Source organism: Telopea speciosissima, chromosome 3 (assembly GCF_018873765.1).
Source record: "Telopea speciosissima isolate NSW1024214 ecotype Mountain lineage chromosome 3, Tspe_v1, whole genome shotgun sequence".
NCBI classification, from domain to species: domain Eukaryota; kingdom Viridiplantae; phylum Streptophyta; class Magnoliopsida; order Proteales; family Proteaceae; genus Telopea; species Telopea speciosissima.
In genome coordinates, this window is record NC_057918.1 from 227663 (window position 1) to 244767 (window position 17105).

The window sequence follows — 17105 nt, forward strand, 5'->3', positions numbered from 1 at the left end:
CATAGTTTAGTAACTTTAATCTTTTTCCCAAACTAATATAGTGTATCACTAGTATATATACATTCATAATTAGATAGATGTGTTGATTAGTGTAATGATTTTGTTTACTCTTACAACAACCATAACAACTCAGCCTTATCCCAACTAAATGGGATCGACAACATTGATCCTTTCACAAAAAGGTAGGGAAAACTGAGTTCCTCACAAAGGGAAAGCAAAGTAAGAGGAATGAAGAAATGAGATAAGAAAAGTGAGAAATGAAAAATAAAAGTAAGAGAAAAGATGATGGCCAAGGAAATCAGTAAAATCTCAGCTACATGGTGTCGACGACGTGAATTTTTGCCCTCCAATAGGTTCTATCTGAGGTCATACTTGGCACAAGACTCAGACTATACATGTCATTCTTCACAACCTCACCTACGATCATTTTAGGCTGCCCCTAGCTCTTTTAGTTCCTTCAATTAGAACCAGATCACTCATCCTTACTAAGGCATCCCCAGGCTCCCGTTGCACATGGTCAAACCACCTCAGACGACATTCTCGGAACTTGTCGCTGAGCGGAGCAACTCCCACATTAACTCTAATACGTTCATTTCTCACTTTATCCTTCTTAGTTTTGTTGCACATCCATCTTAACATCTTCATCTCTGCAACACATAGCTTCCCTATATGGCACTTCTTAACTGTCCAACATTCTGCCTCATACATCATAACAGGTCAGACAACAATCTTGTAGACTTTCCTTTTTAAGCTTTAAAGGAATGTGTCGGTGGCACAACTTTCTTTTTGTGTACTCTTATACTATACATATCACTAGCTACTGAACTAGGAACTAATATTGTTTCCTTCTTTCATGTAAAACTCACCATTTCATTAGCTTAATAGGGGACATAATCCATCAACACATAAACTAGGTTTAGTTTAGGGTAATTATAACTAGAGTAATTAGGATCCATAATTCACTTAAAACTATTAACTCATTATCTAGGACTTAGATTAACATTCCCCAACTAGTCTAACATAGGACCTCATAACGTTCTAACCTTTAGGGGAAGCTTCTAATTAATTAGTGCATCTTACTTTAACCTAGCCTAGTACAACATAGGCACTTGGTTTAGGATTTCATACACATATACCTGGTTTACCTAGCTTTAGGTTCAGTGAATTAGACTTAGGTTTAGCCGATAGACTTTAAGAAACACTAGGTTCAAATAGAAGGAGACCGACCCTAGGGTTGGGCAAGTTGGGTGTCTAACACCTTCACAACCTATAACTTGACACCTATTTAGATATCTAAATGCTTATTAGTGTCTTTTCCATTTGAGTTAATTAGTTTATCTCTCCTGAAAAAGAGAGACACATTCTTGGGTCCTAAGCCCCTATCTAGGTGGTGACTCTCATTATTTTATATATGCGCCCTCTTGCATATTAGAGCGGTGCGTCTCATAGGTACTATCCACGTGTGATCCACATATTCTCCATAGAGGTATATTTTCAGATCCCATATATCTTATTATTGGAATTTTTATTTATTTTTAAAATTAAGATTCAATATCGTTTCTTAATAGGCATCTAAATGACTGGGTGTGACTATTGGATGACTTGTTTGGATGGTCACAAAACAATCAAAACCACTAGCTGGAGATGGGGCTTCACGATGGTGGTGGTGGTGGTCGTAATATTGGGTATCTACATTGTAAAAGAAGATGATTTGGGGAAGTTGAGGCATTTTGGTCTTTGCAAATTTTAGCAAATAGGTCAGAACAATTAGATCTTTAGAAAAGAAAGAAGAAAGGGTAGTTTGATCATTTTTTAACATTTAATGCCTGGTGTGGACGTAAATGACTTTAGGGAGATAAAGTAGGGGTGGTACGTGAAATTTTCAAGGGGTGCGTGTGGACTTATCAAAACCTTAGGGGGTATAAGGAATATTGGGTGCATTTTAGGGGGTATGCGTATTTAACCCATTTTAATTTTACATTCTTTGCAACCAACCGCTAGTCCACAGCTCAGCCAGAAAAATACCTCTAACAAGTAGGCAGCCGTAGGAAAACCACATTAACACCCAAAGTCAATTTCCGCTTTGATTATTTGGTGACAAGTAATCAGAAAAAATATATTGCTACTCCCCCAAATAGCCCAGGGGTAGATATAATTTTTTTTTTTTGTTTGCCCCAAGAAAAGGAAAGATGGCTGGGATGATCTGATGCACTAGGATCTCCAGCAAGTCATTTGTTCTATAGATAGCCATTTGATCATTAACTGTAGCAGACTTCATGCAACAATTAGCGCTGAAAACAAACACGTGAGAGAATGTAGACTCCAACAAAGCATCAGATTTCCAAGTCCTTGCAACTCCTACCAACATATAGAGGAGAGAGAGCGTAGAAATTCCAACAAACATGCCAGAGATGGGAATTGTTGTCCATTCATTGCGGGAAAGATGGTTGAGGAACATGCATGGAAGAAGAAGGATTGGTAGTGCAAGAGCCACCACCGTAATAGGAATCACCTTCCAAAACTGCATCTGCAAATCTATAAAGATTTGATCCTGAACTTTGCTTCACAACAGAGAGGTATGGTGTTGTCGGCAGACCCACAAAGCCTTGTTCCAGAGATGGCTGCAACCCAAACATGCCTTTCCTCCTGGATGCTGTATCATTTGAACTGTTCTCAACAGAACCATTATTGAAAGTTCCATCCCCATACCATCCACACGGCCCAACACCCTTAGCTGTTATTTGCCCAACCCCATCTCCCCCAAGTAAAGCACCACGAATTCCAGATAATGGGCTAGTGGACCGAAAACCACCACTTCCTCTTGACGTCCCAGCTGCTGCTACAGTTGAAACCCCACTGCCAATGCCAGCTATAGTGCTCAGAACGTTTTCAGTTGCATCTTGTACTACAGCACTAGCCATTGATGAGATACCTGAGTATCCAGTGAGCACTCCAGGGAATCCACCGGTGTAAAGTTTGTTACCAGAAAACCCATCATTTGAGTTGTTGCCTCCAATGAGACCAAAAGTCCTCCGATCTTGTGACACCAAGATTGCAGGAGGTCCCTGAGGCGAAACATTTGTGGTAGGCCAAGGATGTCTCACTTCTTGGGTTCTCATCTTTTTTGAAGACTCAATTATGCCAGCTTTCCTCTTCAAATTTGCTTTTTCATCTATTTTCCTTTCTAGATCTGCAATCTCTTTCTCCAAGTTGGTTATTTTGTCATTGATATGCCATCCAGCAAGAATCTTCATAGGATCCATCTTGTGATCCTCCAAACACTTAATTAAGGATTTCAGAGCAGCAAGCAGCTTTTCATTTGCTTCTTTCTGTGGCAGAAAGTGACAGCATTGTCAGATCCAAATTACAACCCGATATGTTTGAGTGTGTGTGTGTATGAGAGAGAGAGAGAGAGAGAGATACCAGTGGTGCAGGAGCACCTTGTGCTTCTCTCCTTGTTCTTTTCCAGACTTCTTTGGATTCACGTAAAAATGATGCAAGAATTTCTTGAGGGAATTTTTCCTCAACCCGAAAAGTACAAGCAACATCAATAGCTTCAATATGCATTTTGTTCTTCACCAATCCATGAATCATATCTGTGAGTATGGGAAGTTTGAGATGAACTTAAAAAACTAAGACACTTCAGTTAAATTGAACAGAGTAGAATTTGGTTTGGCCACACTCCAAATCTTGTGGTAACAGTCGAGGGATATGTTATTGTCAGCCCATGTTAGAGACATTCATGTGGTAGATGGCATCAAGTATTCTATCATCAATTGAATCATGTTCATAAGAAGTCAATAATATTAACAAATGCTAATACAATTTGTACAGGGATTCTTGAATACAACAAACAAGGACAAAGAAATAACCTGAAACCGAAGCTCATGCAAACTTTAGCTTCGTCAAAAAATCTACTTAGTTCCATCAGCAAGCACAGGTGATATAAAAGGTATACCTTTTCGTAGGGGTACCTTTTCGTAGGACACCTCCCACTCAATGGCCTTACTGGGAAGAAATTTCAACATGACCTCAGGTATGATAAGCTTCATTGTGCAACGATAGTATAATAATACCTTGAAGGACTTGGATAAGAACTCTTCCCCATCCCCACCCCTCACACCCCAAAAAAAAGTCAGGTGACAATTCATGGTTGATATCCAAAATTGGTTAAGCTCCATGGTGCAACGATAAGGTTGCTCCATTGTGACCAAGTGGTCACGCGTTGGAGTCTCTGGAAACAGTGTCTCTGCAAAGCGAGGGTAAGGCTGCATACACTATAACCCTCCCCAGACCCCACAGTGGCAGGAGCCTCGTGCACTGGGTACGCCCTTTCTTTATCCAAAATTGGTTAAGCTAGAGTTTTGGGCTGTGTAAGGCTGACAGTCTCATGGATTCAATGCCATTGTTTAAAGTCAAACTCTTAAACGTAAGAAAAAAAATGCATTTTTTTCTTTCTAATTCTGGTATGTGATTATATATATAGGGACTGTCTGAATGACACCCTCTATAGGTGTATTTAGAACATGCACCCATCTTTTGATTGCCCCTCATCTTCTTGCCAAAAATTCCTTAAGTCAGGGATCAAAAGGGTTTTCAAAATAGCTTAAAAAAATGCTCATAAAGTCATTTTCAAGAGCTGTCATTGTCTCACACATATTTGGAGTACACATGTGAAATGACAATATTTTACCTTCACTGAAAGAAGTGTACTATACTAAGAGGGCAAAAAAATAAGGTTACAAATACCAATAAAAATGACTTCTTTTTACTTAAAAATACATAATATAATGATATACAGATGCTTTAGTTGACTAAATTAATTAATAATAAAAATTATATAATTTAATAATTGTATTCTATTAAATGAATGATATAGAAGATAACAGTTGTCTGCTAAGGCAAGCCATGGCAGTAGCCAGCCACCTTGAAGATGACGCCTAGACAACACCTTGCCACCCAAGGCGAGCTCCATATGTAATATTCAAAGCCTATACTCTAGGTATTTGTCACCAGGGTATAATTGAGATTATCTTTTGGAAGAAAGGTAAGATTATAGAAGTCATATAATTGAAATATATAGGAATAGAAAGAAAAATGATTAAAATATGAAACATGAGGGAGGCAATCATCAAGTTTTGGGTCCAAGTGCCTTGGCACATAAGGTGACTTGTGTAGCCTTGGAACTCAAGGGGGTGCTTGATCGCCTAGGCAATGCTATTCTACATTCCTACTATGGTAGACAATACTTACTTACACAAGAAAGCATTAATAGATGTTGTGATGATGAGAAAGTACAATATAGCCATAGACTTGTAATTTGTCCAATTCACATTACATTTTTTTTTGGGGGGAGGGTGAATAAAAATTCATTACCAAAGAGAGAAAACAAGAAGCTCCCAGAATTCAAGGGGAGAAAAGAGAGAGAAGAAAACATCCAACAATACATAGGGTCAACCGACCCCCTAGGGGGAAGGGAGACCCCAGGAAGCAACAATGAGCCTGTTCCTTGGGGAGTTCACACAAGGGGGAGGGGGGGAAGGGGAGAAGGATTTGGAGCTGACATCCAAAGAGATGGAATCCCAAATCTGTCTGAACGACCTAGAGTTGGTAGTCCATTTAATGTTGCACTCCACCCAAATATGCAAAATGGTAGCCCCAAAAGCCAACAAGCCAATTCTATCACATTGCGAGTTACACCCAACAGATTGGATGATCCACTTCCACTCTCTCTGAAAAGGCAGAATCCTTCTTCTAGGCCAGCATTTGATGAGGATTCCAGACCAAATAGTAGCCGAAAAAGAGCATTCAAAGAATAGATGATCAACAGTTTCTGAGCCATTCCAACAGAGGCAGCAAGCTGGAGAGACAGAGTTGGGAGACAGTTTGTAAGAGTACACCAAACACAAAAGCTAAGACTTGGAATATGCCCTTTGGACCAAACAGCCTTGAACCAAGCAGTAGAAGGACCTTTAGATCTTATAAGATTCCAAGCTGATTTGGAGCTGAAAATACCTGAAGCTGATGGAGTCCAAGAAACCAAGTCTCCAGATCTCGTTGCCCTTCTGATCAAAGGAGGGAGAGAATTCAAAATAAATGCAAGCTGACGGGAAGGAGGGGCCCAAGATCTGGATGAGATGATGTCAGCAACTGAGGAAAGTCTATGAAGACCAGCACCATAAATATTTCTTGAGCTCACTGAGGGAAGGAGGATGCTCAAGGGATGCCAATGATCAAGCCAAACTCTGATGGAGGATCCACCAGCAATCTTGGTAGTAACAGCCCCAAGGGCTAAGTTTCTACAATTGAGAATGTTTTTCCAGACCCAAGAAGCATCCGGAGAGCTGGAAACGGACCAAATTGAATCTCTTTGAAGGAGCCCCATATAATCCAATCAACCCAGATACTGTTATGCTTGGCTGCAATTTTCCAGATGAGTTTAAGAATCCCAGCCATGTTGACTTCTTTGATTCTTTTTAACCGAAGACCCCCTTCTTTCTTGGGCAGGCAAACTAAGGACCAACTGATAGGGCGGAGGAATCTAGATGATTTAATATCTTTCCAGAGATAACCACACATGAGAGCTTCAATAGCCTTGATGATGGAATGGGAAAGAGCAAAGGTGCCGGACTAATAGATGTAGGAGGATTGCATGACTGATCGGATCAGTTCTAGGTGGCCGGCATAGGAGAGAAGTTTTCATTTCCAAAGCTGGAGCTTCTTGCAAAGGAGCTCGAGGATTGGGGTGCAGTGGTGAACCGAGAGCCTGGTAGAGATAAGGGGGAGACCCAAGTATCTCACAGGAAGCTGCCCTAGAAGAAACCCAGTTTTCTCTTGTAAAAGGAGCTTATTCTGCTCAGCAATACCAGCCACAAACAGAAGGGATTTATGAGGGTTAATCTTGAGGCTGACATACTTTCAAATAGAGATAGGCAGCCCATAGTAGAGTCTCAATAGAGCCCAAGTCGGCTTTGGAGAATATCATGAGATCATCAGCAAAGGCAAGGTGGGTGATCTTGAGATGCTTGCATTTGGACATAGGGGTAATAAGCCGCTGATCAGTTTTGCATTGGATCTCTCTTGAAAGCACTTCCAAAGCAAGGGTAAAAATTCAAAGGGACAAGGGGCAGCCTTGCCTGATTCCAACAGTGGAATAGAAGAACACAACCGGGCTACCGTTGACCAGCATCGAGAAATGAGGAATAGAGATTCAGCGGTAAACCCAGTTAATGAACATTGGAGGGAACCCCATCATATTCATGACCTTGACAATATAATCCTATTTTAGAGAGTCAAAGGCTTTATGACCTTCACATTACATTTTATTATTCATAGAATATGTAATACATTGACAATATCTACATGTCAATTTTCAGCATACTACCTAAACTCCAAGTATCAATATAGCCATAGACCTGGTATAAATTCGGATCTTATATAGAAGCAGTAAAGATAGTGGTTGCAAAGTTGGATCCAAATAAAGACCAACAGGTTGTTTGTAACAATGAGGTGAGTTGTGTAGTTCTGTATGAATATAATAAGTAATACTCAAAATGGGTTCCTAACATATACAATTTTCCAAATGGATATAGATTAGAAGTTTCAGGGATAGATCGAAGAGTTTTGGTAAGCAATCAAGTAGTATATTCTCTAACTTACATATGTATTTAAACTTGTGAAATTCAAATTACATGTGTTCTTGTTGTAATGCAGCTGAATGGTGGGTGTTGTATGGAGGTTCGGCAGAAATTTTGAGGAAAGCAATCAAGGTCCTATCCCAAACATGTTCCACCTCCAGTTGTAAGCAAAACTGGAGTGTGTTTTTGCTCATCCACTCAAAGTGGCGCAACTGATTAGGTTCCCAACATCTAGCTGACTTGGTCTATGTGCACTAAAACATGAGTTTGAAGATGCAGCACATACGCATGGGTATGGAGAACGATGCCCTAGATCGAGCTCCCCAACATTTTCCAGTTCGAGTCAAATGATGAGGATCCCTTGGTGGAGTGGGTGGGATAGAGGTGAGCCGGTGATTGATCAAGCTGGGGGTAAGCCTAACCCACATATAGCCAGTGAGATGGGTGTTGATGTGGATTAGTACATGGCTACAAAGGGTAGGATACACTCACATACACCCCGACCGTTCAAACCCACACGTTGTAGGGATGAGGAGGAGGAGGACCCCGACTGGTCCACTTCCTCAGGTGGTCAGACTCCCATATCGTCACCGTCTACTCATGGAGGTGATGGAGATGACGACGACGATGATGATGGCCGCGACGGCGATGATGGTGGTGACGGTGATAAATATGCAAGACTTCAAGAGGAGTATCACCAGGCAGAGGAGATACAGGAGCTGGTTCGATTCACGGAGGAGACCCACTTTGATCATGCTAGGATACGGACCACGGAGCACGTCCAACCACTTGTGCAAGCTACACGAGAGTTAGAGACGATCCAGTTAGATTTAACTCTTACCCGTGGTTTTTTCTTCCTTTGTTTAAATACCCAATATGAACCAGCTACTATAGGATGTGAGAAATTTCTACAATTGTTGTTGTATAGATATTAGGTCTTTTTGGACTCATTTCTGAAGTCACGTTCAATTTGGGCATATTATTAGGAGTTAAGATTATTCAAATCTGTCTTGCATCAGCTTGGTATGAAAGCATTAGGTTGTTATTTGATATTAAATATGAAGAAAGAAGAGATTGTCGTTATATCTCAACCAGGCATGTATGAAGCTATTTCTGAAGGCATCAAAATTCTAAGGGAGGGCCTAATGCACCAGTACAGAGGCTTGATGACCATGTAAACATAGTTCAAAGACTTGATGAGATCTCAATCTGCTCAAGACGAAACTATATATGAAACATTGGACTTGCAATGTTTCAACCGAAACAACTGAGATTTCGGTACTGTTTGTACCATCTCGCCGAAATGACACAAACCCATATATAAAAGACCAAATCTCACGAGTTCATTTTGAAATTTCGACTTCACTTCCGTCTGTTTTATGGGTTTCGACATGGAGAAGGGGGAAAAGCCTAGAATCTTATTTTTTTTGCCACATCACCACTCAATACTATTGGGATACACTACGGGGGGTTGCCACATCAGGTCGAAGAGATCAATTGCTGCTTACTGGGAAAAAAATTAGGGACAATATAAACTGGATGGGGCTCAATTATGTATATGTTAATCACCGTTGGCCGATCTACAGCCTCACGGTGTCGGATATTATATTCAACAGGTAAATAATTATTTTTAATTTCCAGAATTATGAAAAATAATTAAAATTTTCAAAACAAAAAAAAAAAGGAAAAATAAGGAAAATATTCTGTTTTGTTTAGAAAAATAGAGGAGATTTATGGTATAGCATTTGAAGCGCATATAAGACTTCAAATGCTGTACCATATTTGGTTTTCTTGTATTAGGTCAATATTTTATTGAAAGAAAATTCTGAAAAATATTTTTAATTATGAAAAAAATACGAGGATTAGGGGAAAACAATAAGTACTTCTACACAGTTGTTTTAGTGGTATCAGTCGGATGTTTCTCATTTAATAATGGCTCCTTTTTCTTTATGCAACAGCAAAGAGGTGAGATAATGGCTGACAGGGAAGGTGACGTCGGAGGCAATAGGTGAAGAGGCAAGGGAGGCGATACGAGAGATATAGCATGGTTGCATGGTACTCCCAAGGTTTAAACTATCGGTACGTATCGTATCAACCGATAATTATCGATATCGGTCGGTACCGATACGATACATACCGATACGTCTCTTTTTTTTTTTTTAAATGGATTCTCGAATTGTATCGAAATGTGTCAGTCAATACAAGCCGATACAATATGATACGACCGATACATATCGACACCATCGATACGTCTGGTAAAGAGTTCTGTGGGTGGTTTAATACGTATCGATATGGCTCAATACATACTAATACCATCGATACATTCCATAAAAAAAAAACCCTTTTCACTCACAGACTCCATACAACTCCTATTCTAATGGAAAACTGAAGGAAAACCTCCTAACCAAGAGTCTAAAATCTTGCATTTAATCTTGGTTTTTCACATTTTTGGACTAAAAACGAATCAAGGAATGCTACAACATCATCCTTTGCATCACCCAATACTCTTCATGGCTATAGACGAGATTACAACATGTAAGTAACCTCATCTTTTATAACAATTTCAATTTAATGCACTTGTTTGGTTATACATTATTCTCCATATTAATGTTCATGCATGATACTTGTTATATATTGCTTATTTATATTGTTTTTTGCTCCAAAAGTGTATTTCCATGTGTATCTTGACCATTTCTATGCGTATCTGTAGTGTTCGATATGTATCTCCGATACGATACGTCTCTTAAAATCACCCGACCAATACGATACTTGATACTGATACTTTAAACCTTGTTCCCACCCTACTTTTTAAACAACTGTTAAATTGGCTCTCAAAGATTGGAATACTATCTCTTTTGGTAATATCTCTCAGCGGGTTATTGATTGTAGAGGCAAGCTTTCTACTATACAGGCTCAAGTTCGAACTGATTTCCTCAATACCCTCCTAGCAGAAGAAGAAAAAGTTACCTCCTCTAAGCTCTCATCTTAGTTATTCCAAGAGGAAAGTTTTTTAAGGCAGAAGTCTAGGATCAAATGGCTGGAATTAGCTGACTCCAACAAGGCTTAGTTTCATTGTTCTATAAAGTCTAGAACCAATATGAACTCTATTCTACAACTTGCAAATACAGATGGTTCTTCTGTTCATCGGGTCAAGGACATAAAGGATTTAGCAGTTGGTTACTTTAAGAACCTGTTCAGTGGCTCTCAGGGGGACTCGGGCCTAATCCCAAACAATCTGTTGAATAAATCAATTCCTACAGAGCTTCAGTTCTCTCTCCAGGCCATTCCATCTGAAGACGAAATTGTAGCTGCCATCCGCTCTCTCAAGGCCAATAGAGCTCCAATCCTGATGGCTTTAGCTTGGGTTTTTCCTAGCTTCTTGGGACATCATCAAGGAGGACCTCATAAAGGCTGTCAAGAGTTTTTTTCTTCAATCCCAATCAAATCAAAGGAATCAACCATACTTTCCTCTACCTTATTCCCCAAGAAAGAGCGTGCATCAAATATAGGAGACTTTAGGCCAATAGCTCTTCGCAACCTGCTCTACAAATTCATTGCTAAGATCCTTGATAGATTAAAGGTTGTTGTGGATTTCCTTGTCTGTGAGAACCAATCAGCTTTTATTCCTGGTCGTAGCATTTCTGACAACATTCTCCTATGAAATGAGATTGTGAGAGGATTCGACAGAAATCTCACTCCCCTACTGCCCTCATGAAGATTGACATTCACAAGGCCTTTGATTCTTTGAGATGGGATTTCATTGATAAAGTTTTAAACAAGATGGGCTTCCCTCAGGTGTTCATCCATTGGATTCTTCAGTTTATTTCTTCTCCCAAATCCTCAAGGTTAGTAAAAATGGAAGCCTAGGTGGGTATTTTCCCTCATTAATGAGAATTCGTCAGGGCTGCCCTCTTTCCTCTTATATCTTCACTTTGGCTCTGGAAGTTCTCTCAAGAAGCATTCAAACTCATACAGATCAGCAGCTTATCGCTCCTCTCTCCAAGTGCAACGCTCTCAAGCTAAACCATCTTGCCTTTGCTGGTGATCTTATGATCTTTTCCAAGGCTTCCATTAGTTTTTTTGAGAATATCATGGCTTGCCTGCAACACTTTGGAGATCTTTCAGGCCTTCGGATCAACCCCACAAAGTCGCTATTATTCCTTGCAGAGGTTACTGAGCTTGAGAAAGCTTCTCTGATTACTATGTTTAGGTTTTCTCTTGGCCAATTTCCAGTTAAATATTTGGGCCTGCCTCTGATTCCAGCTAGGTATATTGTGCATCACTGCTCCCCCATGCTGGATATTATGAGGAAAAGGCTTCAACTTTGGAAAGGAAAGCTTCTCCCTTATGTTGGTCGATTAGTTCTTGTCAAATCAGTGTTGCATTCCTTATACATCTATTGGTCAAACATATTCAGTCTTCCATCCTCCACTATCAAATCTTTGGAATCCCTTATTGCTTCTTTTGGTAAAGAATCTTCTAGATTTTTCCATCCCACTAGTTGGGCCTTCGTTTGCCTTCCCTAAAGAAGAGGAAGGTTTATGGATTCGTCGTATAAAAAATGTAAATTAAGCTGGTATCATAAACTGATTTGGAAGATTGCTTCTAAAAGTCGTAGTATTTGGGTTGACTGGATTCAATTAGGTCCTCTTCACAATGATTTCATTTGGACAGTCTCAGACCCTTTAGATGCCTCATGGGTTTGTCGTAAGATCCTTGCTCTTAGGCCTATTGCCTTGGGAGCTATTAGTTCTCAGATTGGTTATGGCAACTCTACTTATCTTTGGCTGGACAACTGGCACCCCTTGGGAATTCTTCTTCACTTGGTCTCTCCAAGAGCTATCTACAACTGCGGCCTGAATAGACAATCTTTGGTTGTTGATATTATTATTGAAAATGACTGGGACCCCCCAGCCACTCTTCACCCAATGCTTAACAATGTGTGGGATGCTTTTCCTTTCATTCATAGAAGACCCTCAGGGAGGGATGACCTAGTTATTTGGTCCTCTACCTCTTCTGGTCCATTTAGTTCTAAACCAACCTAGAACCTCATTCGTGCTATAGAGGCCCTCAACCCCTTTGGAGAAAGCTCATTTGGTTCAAGCATCATATCCCTTAGCATTCTTTCACAGCCTAACGAGTCTTCTCTAACTGGCTTCCTACACAGTCCTTTCTTCGTCACAGACAGGTTTAGGTCTCTCCTTCGTGCTGCCTCTGCAAAAACAATGTAGAAGATATTGATCATCTTTTCTTCGCCTGCCTCATCTCCTTATTATTTGGGAAGGCATCCTTGCTAAATGCTGGCCCTGTAGGAGAAGAGTTCTCCCCTTTACAAGGCAATAATTGTGGATGAAGATGACTTTTGCCGGTTCTTCTACTTGTGAAGTTGTGATACTATTGGAAAGTTGGCCTCATCTCCTTATTCATTTGGGAAGGCATCCTTGCTAAATGCTGGCCCTGTAGGACAAGAGTTCTCCCCTTTACAAGGGAAAAATTGTGGATGGAGATGACTTTTGCCGGTTCTTCTACTTGTGATACTATTGGAAAGTTGTCCTTATGGGTTGTTATCATATTTGGATGGAGCGTAATATCAGGAAATCGACCACCAACTCTTGTCGCTTAGGCAGATTTGGGACGCCATTTCTTTTGATATTAAAGCCAAGCTTGCATTTGTCTCCTTCGTATGTTCCAAATCCCCAAGGAATAGGCATATTGTTGTGTCCCGGGGTCTTCCCTCACCCTTTTCTCAGCCCTCTCCCCTCCCTTGTTTGAGGAATAGGGTTGCTTTCTGTAGTTGTGTTTCTTTCCCCTTTGGGAGCTTTGGTATTCCAAGACATTATTACCTCTGTGACTAACCACTAACCAACTAATGTATCACAAGACATTATTACCTCTGTGACATAGTACTAAATCTCGTTTCGTTTCGGTGTTTCGGTCTGACCGAAATTTCGGATATACCGAAATTTAGTCATCGAAATATGTTATTTTTTTGTGGGTGTAAAATGCAAAAAATGACCGAGATTTATGAAATTTCCGAAATGAGATGACCGAAATTACCGAGATTTCCGAAACGAGATGACCGAAATTTCCGAAATATTCGAAATATTGCATTTTTCAATTCAATGTTGCATTTCGTTTCGACTCGACCGAGATACTCGAAATCTCGACCGAGACGAAACGAGTTTTAGTATTATGCTCTGTGATACCTATCTTAACACTCCCCCTCAAGTTAGAGCATATAAATCATCCATGCCCAACTCAAAGCAGCCTTTCTGGAAAGGAGGACTAAAAGGAGGCTTTGTAAACATGTCACCTAGCTGATTAGCATAAGAAATAAATTGTGTTTCAATCAACAACAACCATAACCTTATCCCAACTAAATGGGGTCAGCTACATGGATCTAATAAAGGCAATGACAATAGAAGAAAAAAGAGAAGTAAAAAGAAGTTAATAGAAGTAAAAGGAGGTAAAAAGGAAAATAAGTAAAGGAAGAAGTCAAAGCAGTAGTCAAAGCCGCATCCCAGGAACATCCCCCTATAAGGGGTCGTCTATATGGGTCTTTATCCTCCAAACAACTCTATCCACGGTCACACTAGGATCGAGCCCTACCACATGCATATCCTTTCTTACCACTTCTCCAATAGAGGCATTTTAGGCTTGCCCCTACCTCTTTTAGCTCTGTCAAACTGAATCTGGTCACTCCTTACTGGTGCATCCATGGGTCTCCGTTGTACATGACCATAGTTGTCAAGGCGGCAAGGCGACCTAAGAAGTTGGAGGGGTGCCTAAGCGCTTAGGTGACAAGGCGTTGCCTACGCGACCAAGGTGCTCAAATTAGTGCCAGAACCTGATCCGATACCAATTAAACCAGTGTAAGGCGGCAGTCGCTTAGGCCCCTAGAGATCCGCCTAGACGTCTAGGCGACGCCTTGACAACTATAAATGACCATACCACCTCAAGCGGATCTCACGGAGTTTGTCCTGGATTGGTGCAACTACCAACTCGGTTCTAATAAAATCATTTCTTATTCCATCTCTCCTGGTCTTGCCGCACATCCTCAACATCATCATCTCCGCTACACCCATTTATCTATATTACTCTTCTTAACTGCCCAACATTCTGCCCCATATGTGATGGCTGGTCTTATTACTATCCTGTAGAATTTCCCCTTAAGCTTAACATCCATACGTTTGTTACATAACACTCCCGATGCACCTCTCCACTTCATCCATCCTACTTTAATTCTGTGGAAAACATCATCCTCTATATCACCCTCTTTGTTAAACGTTGACCCAGGTTCTAAAGCATTTAGTTTGTGGTAGCTCTCGCTCCTCAAGTTTCACCACTTCATCACCTCTCCTGGTTTGACTGAAGTTACACATCATATATTCTGTCTTTGTTCTGCTTAACTTAAAACCTCTTGATTCCAAGCTTGATCTCCATAACTCCAGCTTCGCATTAATCCCTTCCACTGTCTCATCTCTCAAAACAATATCATCAGCGAATAGCATACACCAAGGAACCTCATCTTGGATGTGCCTACTTAGATCATCCATGATGAGTGCAAACAAATAAGGGCTTAGAACTGATCCTTGGTGTAACCCAATTGTAATCGAGAATTCACTACTTTGGCCCTCTGCAGTTTTGACACTTGTTACCACGCCCTCATACATATCCTTAATTATATCCACATAGTTACTTGAGCTCTTTCTCTTCCCTAGGATGTGCTAATTGAGCTCTCTGGACTCTGTCATAAGCCTTGTCTAAGTCGATAAAGATCATATGGAGATTCGTTTTGTAAGTTCTAAAAATTTCCATAGGCCTCCTTAGAAGGTAAATAGCTTCTATCGTGGATCTCCCTGGCATAAAACCAAATTGGTTCTCCAATATATCAGTTTCTCTTCTTAGGTAGGCTTCAATGATTTTTTCCCATAGTTTCATGGTATGACTCATTAGTTTTATGTCTCTATAGTTATTGCAATTCTGGATATTACTTTATTCTTATAAATCGGAACTACAGTTCTTCTCCTCCAATCATCTGGCATTTTCTTTGTACTCAAAATCTTGTTAAACAACTTGGTTAGCCAAAATACCCCCGTACTCCTAAGCTCTTCCACACTTCAATTGGGATCTCATCCGATCCCGGTGTTTTTCCTACCTTTATCTTTCATAGGGCCTCTTTAACTTCGGCCTTGCCAACTCGTTGTAGATGTCCATGACGTGTGTTGGCTTCAAGACTATTCCTTTCCACTTTCGAATCCATCCTATCAATCAAGGTAGCTCCATTTAATAGATTGTAAAAATATTCACCCCATCTCTCCATAATGTCCTCATCCCGTATTAGTATTCTACCATCCTCGCTCTTAATGCATCTAACATGGTCCAAATCTCTGCTCTTCCTTTCTCTTATATTAGCTATCCGATAAATCGCATTTTCCCCTTCTTTTGTATTAAGTTTTTCATAAAGGTCATCATATTTCTTCGCTCTTGCTTTCCCCACAATCTTTCGAGCTTCTTTTCTAGACGCATAATAGCTCACTTTATCCTCTGCCTCATTAGTCCTTTGCCAAGTCTTAAAACGATCTTTCTTAGTCTTAATGGCTACTTGGACCTCATCATTCCACCACCAAATCTCTCTAGGGGCCAGACGCTTACCCTTTGAAATCCCTAGGACCTCTTTAGCAACCTTCTTAATACAAGTTGTCATCTCAGTCCACATCTCATTGGTATCTCACTCAAAATCTCATTTCCTTGTAGAGCCACTTTATCGGTAAATGATCCTAAGAGAACTCCTTGTAGTCGTCCCCGTATTATCTTAGGGCAAACCTTTTCCGCCTTCTTATGTTGCCTCATACCAAGGTACATATCCAAGACCACCAGTCCATGTTGAGCGATTAAGCTCTTTCCGGGTGTAACCTTACAATCCTTACATAGTCTGTTAGACCTTCTTGTTAGGAAGAAATCTATTTAGCTTGCATGTTGCCCCACTCTTTTAGGTAACTAAATGTTCTTCTCTCTTTTTAAAAAAGGTATTTGCAATGCACAGGTTAAACGCTATCGCAAAGTCTAACACTGAGATCCCCTCTTCATTCCTCTCCCCAATTCTGTATCCTCTGTGAACCTCTTCATAGCCTCTACGATCTCCGCCCACATATCCGTTAAGGTCACCTCCGATAATAATTTTCTCTCCCTTACAAAAACCTTGCACTAATCCATCCATGTATTCCCAAAATTGTATTTTAACACTCATCTAATCCTTTGGGGCATGTTTGCGCCAACTATGTTGATAACCTCGTTCTCTAATACCAACTTGATAGATAGGATCCTATCTCCAAATCTTTTGACATCCACTACTTCGTTCCTAAGGTCTCTGTCCACCACTATGCCCACTCCACCCCTCCCGCTTTTGTCTCCCAAGTACCGTAGCTTGAAATCATCTAACGCCTTGGCTTTGTGACCCTTCCATCT

General features: G+C 40.4%; 1 protein-coding gene across 2 annotated transcripts in view; it reads right to left on the bottom strand.

Moving 5' to 3' along the window:
• Positions 1-2241: 2241 nt before the first annotated feature.
• Positions 2242-17105, bottom strand: part of LOC122656691 (protein FRIGIDA-like) — a 44475-nt gene continuing 29611 nt past the window's right edge. The window contains exons 2-4 of one of the 2 annotated variants that reach the window (XM_043851302.1): positions 3424-3596; positions 2985-3329; positions 2242-2816 (exon numbers count right to left, since the gene is read on the bottom strand). In XM_043851302.1, coding sequence (XP_043707237.1) covers positions 2430-2816; positions 2985-3329; positions 3424-3596 — 905 coding nt within the window. In that variant the 3' untranslated portion in view covers positions 2242-2429. Of the gene's footprint in view, positions 3330-3423; positions 3597-17105 lie in introns of both variants that reach the window. The other variant, XM_043851301.1, reaches the window with a different exon arrangement.